Raw genomic sequence first — 11,294 nt, 5'->3', positions numbered from 1 at the left:
TAGGAACATGTATAAGTCATGAAGAAAGCAATAGCAACATACTAAATGATCGGGTGCTAAGCTAATGGAATGGGTCATGTCAATCAGATCATTCTCTTAATGATGTGATCCCGTTAATCAAATAACAACTCATTGTTCATGGTTAGGAAACATAACCATCTTTGATTAACGAGCTAGTCAAGTAGAGGCATACTAGTGACACTTTGTTTGTCTATGTATTCACACATGTATTATGTTTCCGGTTAATACAATTCTAGCATGAATAATAAACATTTATCATGATTATAAGGAAATAAATAATAACTTTATTATTGCCTCTAGGGCATATTTCCTTCAACACCACCTATAGACATGGGACCATTGGCTGACCTGGCTACAAAAAATACTATATGTACCCTATTGACAATACCATTTGTTGGACTGACTCACAAATTTCATCATTCACCATTCTACAATCTAGGGCCACGACACCAAGATAATTAATCCTCACGATCTCATGATACGTCCATTTTGCATCATGTTTTTATATCGATATTTATTGCATTATGGGCTGTTATTACACATTATGTCAAAATACATATGCCTATTTTCTCTTATTTTACAAGGTTTACATGAAGAGGGAGAATGCCGGCAGCTGGAATTCTGGGCTAGAAAAGGAGCAAATATTAGAGACCTATTCTGCACAGCTCCAAAAGTCCTGAAACTCCACGGAAGTCAGTTTTAGAATATATAAAAAATATTGGGCGAAGAAAGCACCAGAGGGGGGGCACCCACCATCCACGAGGGTGGGGGGCACGACCCCTTGCCTCGTGGGCCCCCTGGCAGGCCTCCGGTGCCCATCTTTGGCTATATGAAGTCTTTCGCCCTGGAAAAAAAATCATAAGCAAGCTCTCGGGATGAACCTCCGCCGCCACAAGGCGGAACCTTGGCGGAACCAATCTAGGGCTCCAGCGGAGCTGTTCTGCCGGGGAAACATCCTTCCGGGAGGGGGAAATCATCACCATCAATCCTCTCATCGAGAGGGGGTCAATCTCCATCAACATCTTCACCAGCACCACATCATCTCAAACCCTAGTTCATCTCTTGTATCCAATTTTTGTCCCAAAACCTCAGATTGGTATCTGTGGGTTGCTAGTAGTGTTGATTACTCCTTATAGTTGATGCTAGTTGGTTTATTTGGTGGAAGATCATATGTTCAGATCCTTTATGCATATTAATACCCCTCTGATTATGAACATGAATATGATTTGTGAATAGTTACGTTTGTTTCTAAGGACATGGGAGAAGTCTTGCTATAAGTAGTTACTTCTTGGGCTGTTTTCGGACCATCATTTTGTGTGGTGTAGACTACTTCAGCCCGTCGTAATTGTGAGGTCCATCACGGGCACCAAATCGTAGAGCCTGGCACGCACACACAGTTGACTAGAATTGCCTTCGCCAAACGCGAGAGCTATATCACAACTGATGTATGTCGTTTTTTGCTAGCGTTACGACGTCAATCACCTACAAGCGTGTCCAGCGGGCCAGTCCATTGAGCGGAAGCATTCCCAAAAGTTTTGGGAAGCTTCCAAATGGTCTTTTCTTCTCTATGTTTTTTGCTAGTTTTTTTGACCCGGTTTCTATTTCTACCTTTTCTTTTTCTTCTTTGGTTTCTTTCTTTTTCGTTTCCGTTCTTCTCTTTTACTTTTTCCTTTTTAAATATATGACTTTGAAATAATAGTTTTATTTTCTACTATTTTTTCCTCCCAGTTTTTTTACCTTTTATGTTTAATTTTCTTTTCTTTTCTTTTTAAATTTCAAAATTTTCTATAAATGTTCAGATATTCTAAATTGTTCATGTTTTTATGAAAAAAAATCACCATTTTCAAATCATTTTTTTATTTTACCAAAATATGTTCAAAATTTAAAATTTTAATCACAATTTCAAGAAATTTTCAAAAAGTTTTCACATTTCTAAAAAATTGTTCGAGACATCAAAAATTATTTGGGATTTTTAAATATTGTTCACCATAAAACATAAAATGATCAATGTAGTTAAAAATTATGCATCGTATATTAAGGAAATTTCATTGTACACGAATAAAATGTTCATTGCATATTTAATAATTCTTCAGTGTGATTTTGTAAAATTGTTAACCGTATATAAAATGTTCTTTTTATATAAATAAAATGTTCAACAAAAAATATAATTAATTGCTAAGTGTGTATTTTTTCAAAAAGTAATTTGAATTTTTTTCACTTTTTCAAAATTTGGATAGAATTTCGATTTTTTGCTTGGATTTAAAAAAAATCGTGTTCTCAACATTTATTCGTGTTTTCAAAGAGTTCAATCATTAAAAAATTACAATTTTTGGAGAAAAAGAAAACAACCCACACACTAGCTCGCGCTGGCTTGCTGGCTAGCACTCGCTGACCTATTTAGGGGTGACCAGCGAGGGACTCGTACGCTAGCGCTTGCTAAAAGCGATGGATAGTAGCGCCAGAGCTATATTTTTCAAATGCTCTACTATTTTTTGTGTACACACTGAATATTTTTCAAATGCATGATGAACATTTTATAAAATACGTCTTTGAACATGTTTTGGAACGCATGATAACCATTTTTCAAGTACATGTTTAATATATCTCAATACATGTGAAACATTTTCAGGATACAACTTGATAATTTTGTAATTGCATGATGAATATTTTTTAAATACACATTGAATGTTTTCTGAATACGCGTTGGACATTTTCCATATACATGCAAACATTTTTTTAATTATATGTTGAGCATGGACAAACTTGTTTTTTGAAATTTCATGAACATAATTTTGTTAAAAGTGTGAACATTTTAAAATGTCACAAACATTTTTATTGGATGGTGTGGTTTGTTTTAAACCATATGAAAACAAATTGTACTGCATGAGAATTTTTGGAACTCCCGAACATTTTTCTGAATTGTACGAACATTTTTTAAAAGCGCAAGAACATAATCTTTTACATTCTCCAAAACAATTTTATATTACACATTGAACATTCTTTAGAAACTACTGGTAAACCACGGCACTTATTTTGGGATGGATGATTTTTTCCTATATATATCTACATATCTACAGTAGTAGGAGTAGATTTTAGTGCATTTTTGGAATATAAGCATAAGTAAAAAAAAAAGCCTCACGCTGGAAAAAAAAGCCTGTAAATGGGCATCCAGGCCATCGCTGCGGAGTACTCCCTCCGTTCGGAATTACTTGTCTCGGAAATGAATGTATCTAGAACTAAAATACGTCTAGATATATTCATTTCCGTGACAAGTAATTCCGAACGGAGGGAGTACCTGCCAAGTTGTGCCGTCTCGAAACCGCGACGACCGACCACGAGCGCCATCAAGTTGCGCCGCCGGCCGCCGGCGAGCGATTGCGGCGTCCGCTTGTCATCAACGCCACCGACCACGTCCGCGAGCTCTCCTCCCCGCTCCTCTACATCGAGTTCGCCAACACCCTCGACCCCCGGTGCTCGTTTCCGCCGCCTCGTGCAACTTCTGGTGATTGATGCCACGGATGAAGCGAACTCTCGTTGTTGTTGTTGTTGTTGTTGTTGTTGTTGTTGTTGTTGTTGTTGTTGTTGCTGTCTTGCTGCAGATTTTGGTAGCTTGAGCATCGATTTCAGCCAGGGACAGGAAGAGGATTCGGAGGAGAGAGGCGGCCAGGGCCATAAAGGTCAGCGGCTCCCGCACACCACATGTTCGATGAAACGTCCACAACGCGCCGCAGCAACGTCTTCCTCTCCTCTCTTGCCGGCAAGTCACCATCCAAAAAGGTTATCCGAGAAGGGAGAAGGCATAGCTGAATCCTGGCCGAATCTAGTTGAGGTTCTTTCATACACGTTTCGATCTTTTTTCTCTTCTTTAGAATAGCTCATTTTTGTATGTTTCAAAAATTTCTTGTAGGTAAAGGTTGTATTCTTGTCTACTTAGGTTGCTTGTACAAACTAGGGTGTGCTGACTTGGAAGGCTCACAAGTTCTTAACATGCATGTAGTACATGACAGAAGCGAAATGCTATTATTCCTCCATATTCTTAACTTGGAAGGCTCCAGGCCTTAGTTAAGACTTAAATATGGAGCTGATTATCCTGTAGCATTTAATCATTCCATTTCTGTGACACAAGCCTATGTAAGTATGCTGCTCTAATCTGTATGCTCCAACTGTGCTCTCCCTGCAGAACCAAACTTATAATCTCAACCAAGTTGGTTTCGCATCAGAGGGAATTATCGATGCTCAACAGACTGTATGTTGCCTTGGTTTCCTATCTAGTTCATGATAGATTCTGATTCTATCTCCCAAACTTATGTGGAAGTGCCTTCCATTTAACAGATCACTGCCATGAAGGCTGCCAATAAAGAGCCGAAAGGTATGATGAAGACTGTCAGGATCAAAGATATAGATATATGAATCATCCTGTTGTTTACCAGATTCTTCATGTTTTCAAGATCTTCAACTTAAATACATTTTCATTTGATTTTTATTATTCCTGTCTAATTTTGTTTGAATTACATCTGAATCCATGGATGTTTTTCAAATATATAGAGAATGCAAGATGAGATGGTGGCTCTTACGGATGTGAGCAATGAGATACAAGAAACTCTTGGTAGAAGCTACAAGGTCCCAGATGACATTGATGAGGAGGACTTATGGGGGGTATGGCTCTTATTTGCTAGTCGGTTATTCTTAGATAATTCAAATGCCACATATGGTCACCTTAAGATACTGAGGTGACTAGTTCCCTTACATCGGTTGCCAGCTCAGAACCAATCCTCTATCGAAATTTCATAGTTGAATTTGAACCAGCAAACTCTCCAGTTTATACCAGTCTTAGGTATCATCTGAAAAATTTTGTTGGCATTTTTGTAAAACTTCAGTGGGGTTTCCCGCATGTATGTGTTAATTTACAGGCAAGCCACTTCTCTGTTTTTCTGTTCTCATTTTCTGTATTGCAAAATGCAGAGCTTGATGCTTTGGAAGCCGATATGGACTTTTATTCGAATTTAGTCCCATTGTACCTCCAACTAGACAACGAGACAGATCTTGATTCTGAGCTTAACTTACCTGCTGCACCCAGTGGTCACATTCTAGCAAATTGGCAGCAGGTATGTCAATTGCGAGACTGACTAGTTTCTGTCCACACTGTTTATGGTGCTGATATCCCTAGGGAAATTGATGGCTCATGTCATTTCCCATGCAATCATTGTGTTTGAAGCTTTAAATGGGTTTCTTTTATCCTGTCACATGATCTAATTGACACTTTGACTGGCTAGATACTTGATATCATTATGAAAGCATTTATTAACTCATGTCTATTTCGGGCTCGATTTCATGATACATGACTATGTTATTGATGTGAAAATTTTGAGCTTATTCTAGATTGATCTTAATAGTAAAAGAAACACATAGAAGGGGAACATGCAAACCTTTTTTGTGCCAAACATTTATTCTATAATGGATTTGATCTTGGACTTTAAAGTCTCTGTTGAACATCTCAAAAAATTCACATACTTTACTTTGCTTGAGCCCCCCTGTTTGTGTACACTTGTCAACCAGTAGACTAATTCTCTGCTCACTTATGTCTATTGGTGCAGGAGGATGAACTGGGACTGCCTACGGTGCCACAACACCGACACATATCAATTCATACTTAAAAGTAATACAAAAAAACTATGGTGTAGGTTTGATCTCAATGTAAATGTCCGGCGCTATGTTTGTGCATGCAATTTGTTGAACGGTGTCTCTTTTCCATTGTTTTGGAATAATAATAGTGGAGCTGTTTTCTGTACTGTTGTACATCCTGTTATTAGCATGCCTGTGATTGCACTAGCTGAGTTGAATTGGTATCTAGTTTTCTGATGAAAAAATTATGGGATATTGCTAGCTCTCATGTTGTTTGTCACCTTGGGATTTTCTTCATATCATATCATCTCATCGTCTTTTAAGTTTACATTAGGCATGAAGAAAAAGAAGGCTGTATCTTTGTTCCATGTTAATCTCGCTAACCAATGCTTGAAATTAAGTGTAGTAGTTTTTTTTCCATCCTAAGGGCAAGGACTACATATTCTAGGATACAATGCTCCAACGTAAGGACAATAACTCCATACTCCTGCCCTACAACCCTCTGTAAGGTCTTTTACATAGTATTGAGTTAATTTTCCATTTTTATGCACCTAGCTCTGCATTTATACATTCATTCATTCCTGTCTACACTCGACCACTTGATCTTAGTGATTGTTCCTGCTTGGTCCAAGGTATTTTACAGTAAAGCGTGATCGCTTATATTGCGTCAGTTTTGGATTCTGATTTTTTTCATCCTCGGGTTCATAGGAACAATAGTAGATAAATATGGAATCTTAGTACTCCATTTCAAGTACCCTTGCAGATAAATAAGCATAGAGATCGCATACATTTTACAAGCAACCGGCCAAAATAATTATATTTATGCATTGATAGAAATTACAAGTAAAAAATAATGAAATATCAAGAACATGCATGGGACACTAATTTCTTGTAGAAAACCCTTGCGGGAAAAACCAAGGGCACACGGCGATTATCTTTCACTATATCGGGAGAGTGTCTACAAACATGTAGACTTAAAATGAGTCATGAACTCATTCGGAGATATATATTGTTGGAGCAGAAACGGGAGGGAGAAGAATCAGTGAACACTCAGGATATTTGCGATGAGTAAAACGTTGCAGCTTTTCTGCTTTGTTCTCCTCTTTATTTAAACAACTCATTAGCTTAGAAAGATCCTAATCTTGCGCCATGACCAAGCTTCACGGACGTGCCATCCCACGTCTCTTGACCATGCCTCAAGCTATAAGCCACCACGGCCGGTACTCGTGCCATCCCACGGGGCGATCATAACAGCATGGAGCTACTGATCCGGTCATGTCGTGAACAGGCTCACGCTGCATGGACTGGTTTTTATTTTTGCTAGAAATAAAACCTAGGAGATGACATGACATGATTACAAACTTAACCATATATACATGGCATATTAGGTTTCTGCTACGATAGACCATGGGTTCTCACTAGAATTCAGATCATATATCAACAGACATCCCTTACTTGTTGTAATGTAAGTGTGCTGAAAGGCACGGGACTTGAACTAGAAGAGGGTCGTTGGATGAGCGTTTGATATGCGTCCCGCATGGTTGGCCTTGCTTGTGGAGAAGATTCCATGCAACAAAAGGCCAGCTTGATGAGCAGAGCTAAACTCTTCTGTTCTGCTGTTGTTGGTGTTGTCGGCCGTTGGTCCAGAATATCTTTCACCAGTATAGCTTGTTCCCCGTTTGGCAAACTACAGTCTAATAGATCCCTTGGATGCTTCCCCATCACTAGTTCTAGCACAACCACGCCAAAGCTATAAACATCACATTTCTCTGTCACAACAGATGTGTACGACAATTCTGCACAAGATTAAAACATTAGAGTTAGGAATACATGGATAGAGATAAATGATTCCAACTTGAGCAGTAATGTTATACTAGTACATACCAGGAGCTATGTAGCCATATGTTCCTGCTAGTGCACTCCAATTTAATGAATCGGGCTTAAGAATCCTTGCTGTGCCGAAATCCGAGACAAAAGCCTTGAAGGTTGTATCAAGTAAGATGTTGTTGCTTGTTATATCTCGATGGATTATAGGTGGACTGCATTCGTGGTGCAAATAAGATATGGCTTGAGCCACATCAGTTGCAAGAGCATTTCTCTTCTGCCAATCCAATTCCTTTGCTAGCTCCTCATTTTCCAATGTCTTGTGGAGGCTGCCATGTTGGATGTAGTCATAGACAAGAAATTTATATGCCGTATGGGAGCAAAATCCATACATTTTGACAATGCTTCGATGCCGGATCTGTGATAAGATTTCCATTTCACCGCGAAATCTTCTTTCATCATCCAACACTTCTTCGGTCTGATGAAGCTTCTTGACAGCAACTAGCTGCCCGTCCTGGAGTTCTGCCTTGTAGACTTTGCCATATCCACCTGTTCCGATGATGTACTTATCATTAAAGTCTTCTGTTGCCCTTACAATATCTGCCAAAGAGCAAATTTCTGGTGGAATCTCACCGCTGAGATGATTAGAATCAAGTGTTAATTCTTCTAGGTTGGACAATTTGGATAGGGCTGGAGGTATGGAACCTGTGATCATATTTTGTGCTAGATGTAGTACAGTTAGCTGGGTACATGCACCTAGATTTGGTGAAATGTGCCCAGACAGTCTATTCGATGTCAAGAGCATCTTTGTGAGTTGTGGATACACACCAAAATGCTGAGATATATCTCCTGTTAGTTTGTTCGACTCAAGGTCAATTTTAACCAAACTTATACATGTCTTTAAACTGCTTGGAATGGGGCCACTGAACGTATTAGAAAAGACATAGAGCAATCGAAGTCTGCCACCTGAACATATATTTGTGGGTAAAGGTCCTGAAAGTGAGTTGTTAGACAGCCCAAGTTCAACAAGGTTGATGAGATCTCCAAATTCTTGAGGGAGAGAACCTGATAATTTGTTATTGTACATATATAATATCTGGATGCTTTGCAATTTCCCAAAAGTTTTTGGTATTGACCCTGAAATTTGGTTCTGAGACAAGAATAACTGTTCGAGGTTCATCAGATTGCCAATTTCCTGGGGGATGGAACCAGTTAGCTGATTTTCAAGGAGGGATAGTACTACTAGCTCGGTAGTATTTCCTAAGCTTTTAGGGATAGAGCCAGATATTTGGTTGTTGGACAAGTCTAAATTCTGGAGATTCAGCAAGATGCCCAATTCTATAGGTATTGGACCTGTTATCTGATTTTTAAAGAGCATTAGTATCCCTAGCTTGGTTATATTTCCTAGGCTGTTAGGAATGGAGCCAGATATTTGGTTGTCGGCCAAGTCTAAAACCTGGAGATTCAACAAAATGCCCAATTCTAAAGGTATGTGGCCTGTGATTTGATTTGTATAGAGAACAAGTGCATTGAGCATAGTGAGGTTGCCGAGTTCCGGGGGTATTGAACCTGTGATTTGATTGCTGTAGAGACCAAGCTGGTTGAGCATATGGAGGTTGCCTAGTTCTGGGGATATTGAACCCGTGATTTGGTTTTCATGGACAAAAAGGTCGTTCATGTTTGTGAGATTGGTTATGGACACTGGAATTGGACCCGAAAAATCATTTGTATTAAGATAAAGACCTTGCAAATGGACTAGCCTGCCTAGTTCTTGGGGTATAGGCCCTGAAAGTTGATTACCAAACAAGGCCAACCCATTTAGTTGGGTCAGATTTCCAAGGGTTTTTGGTATCATGCCACTTAAGGTGTTGTTGCTTAGCTGCAGAATTTGTAGGTTGACAAGCCTTCCAATCTCCTCAGGAATGGGGCCTGATACCATGGTTTGGTGAATGGTAAGATCAGTTAACAATGTTAGGTTACCCAGAGACACAGGGATGTGGCCTGTGAATCTGTTAAGTGAGAGATCAAGTTGGGTGAGACTCTGCAGGCCACCAATCTCATAAGGAATTTTCCCTTTGAGCTGGTTGAAGCTGAGGTCAAGTGCCGAAAGTGCTGACAGGGAGGTGATACTAGTGGGTAGTGCACCATGGAGACTGTTGTTTTGAAGGTTGATATATGCGAGGAATGGAAGAGCCGAGAAGTTGAGCTCACCAAGCTGGCCACGGATGCCAGCATCTTCCAGGGAGATGTTGGTCACCACCAAGGGCATACGGCGGCCATGGCGAATAGCCGCGCACATGATGCCCGTCCAGTTGCATGGGCTGGTGTTTTCCTGCCAAGACCTCATCTGCAGCGGTAGGCTTGCGAGTGTAGCTTTCCAGTGAAGGAGGGCCATGTGTTGGGACCTCAATGAGATCCCTCCATGGGGCGCCGCATGTGCTTCTTGCAAGAGAAGAAGGCACAGCACCAGCATTAGGCAGAGGTACAACAATGGTGTTGAGGAAGATGGCATTTTGCTTCCTAGTGTTTGCGTGTTGTGTATTGGTTGGAGGATGTGATTCCGTGGACACCATTGATGAGTATTTAAGGAGTGTGTTGTCCATTTATGAGGTCTTCGGTCAGTCAACACACAGCAATAATTGAGTGGAAGCTGCTGCTGGATGATATTCTTCAGTATGTGCCACCATCTCTGCCTCATTTTTCCTTCTTTTGGCAGCTACTGTTGGACTGCCTGTTTCTCTTTGTCAGCGTCACCATCTCTTACTCTATTTTGTTTCCTCGTGCCTGTGGAAAGATGACACAGTAACTACTCCTTGAAAGCAATTGAAAAGCAGGGATGGAAGGGTACCTATGGCGTACGCGTACACATATCTTTCCGAATTCTTCTCCATCTACAACTTATGCACGTGGAGTTAACATTGCGGCAGAGTTTTATCTCATGGTAGCTCCTCTGATTGATTTGATAGCATCTCTTGTTTATTTTATGATGTAAATTGTAGCTGCTTCAATTATGTCTTAAGCTATTCTCTTAAATGTTTCCCTCCTTGTTTTTCAGCTGGTACACAAAACAAAAGATTAGCTCAAGTGGTGGGGGGATGCAACTAACCATAGGAAAATTCCATGCTGGATTTCTATTTTTCCTGAAAAGCGGATCTCTATTGATGGTAGTAATAAAGTTTCTTGGGTTGAATTTTGGTCAATACCTATCCTGGACCCCAAGTATTTTTGGAAGTCCCGTGTCGGAGGGAATACGAGGCAGTGGCTGCAACTTGTTGAATCCAAGTGGCTGCTGAAGAAAAGTTCAACTTGTGGAATACAACCAAGCAAAAATTTGGACCACACTGACCGAAGAAAAATTCCAACCTCAAGTGGATTTGATTTGGTAATATTCTACTTCTTCGAGCACTTTCTGTACGTCTTCCCATGTATGAGTTGATTGCCCAGCACTTTGTAAATACAAGTAACCAAAAAGTGTGCAAATGATTAGTATTGCTCCCATACTTTGGTAGCTCCAATTGGCGCCTGTGTTTATGTGTACATGTAAATTAGACTGGTTGCAGAACTTGATTTTTTCCCCTTCCTGATCCCGGTTGAACAATGAAATGTCTCTTTACTACTATTGTTTTGGAATAATAGCGAGTGATAGAGGGAGCTGCTCCCGATACGGTTGTACGTCCTGTTTTTAGCATGTCTGGTTCCACTAGCTTCCTGTAGCTCATTAACTTCTTGCTTCCTCTCTTTCAACCTCTCTTTGCCAGTGTTTGTTTTGTACTAGTAAATATTCCACAATCAGGGCGTGCATGAGCTAATAATGTAAACATAAATAA

General features: G+C 39.9%; 1 protein-coding gene and 1 pseudogene across 1 annotated transcript; one reads left to right on the top strand and one right to left on the bottom strand.

Moving 5' to 3' along the window:
• The first annotated feature begins 3,181 nt into the window (after positions 1-3,181).
• On the top strand, positions 3,182-5,675 carry LOC125532549 (annotated as a pseudogene).
• Positions 5,676-6,951: 1,276 nt separating this feature from the next.
• LOC125542898 (probable leucine-rich repeat receptor-like protein kinase At1g35710) lies at positions 6,952-10,012 on the bottom strand. Its single transcript, XM_048706127.1, has 3 exons — positions 9,679-10,012; positions 7,528-8,016; positions 6,952-7,439 (listed from the first exon to the last, which is right to left on the bottom strand). The coding sequence occupies exons 1-3, from the start codon at positions 9,977-9,979 to the stop codon at positions 7,081-7,083; spliced, it is 1,149 nt and encodes a 382-aa protein (XP_048562084.1). The 5' UTR covers positions 9,980-10,012; the 3' UTR covers positions 6,952-7,080.
• Positions 10,013-11,294: the final 1,282 nt, after the last annotated feature.

The sequence above is a fragment of the Triticum urartu genome, chromosome 1 (assembly GCF_003073215.2).
Source record: "Triticum urartu cultivar G1812 chromosome 1, Tu2.1, whole genome shotgun sequence".
Classification (NCBI taxonomy): Eukaryota; Viridiplantae; Streptophyta; class Magnoliopsida; order Poales; family Poaceae; genus Triticum; species Triticum urartu.
This window is presented reverse-complemented; position numbering and strand designations above follow the sequence as displayed.

Bases quoted from the DNA above. Each gene is read 5' to 3' on its own strand.
- LOC125542898 (XM_048706127.1), bottom strand. From the start codon at position 9,979: ATGCCATCTTCCTCAACACCATTGTTGTACCTCTGCCTAATGCTGGTG. The intron at 8,017-9,678 runs GTGAGCTCAACT...TCATCGGAACAG, and splicing joins TGGCATCCGTGGCCAGCTTG to GTGGATATGGCAAAGTCTAC. The intron at 7,440-7,527 runs GTATGTACTAGT...AATCTTGTGCAG, and splicing joins ATATGGCTACATAGCTCCTG to AATTGTCGTACACATCTGTT.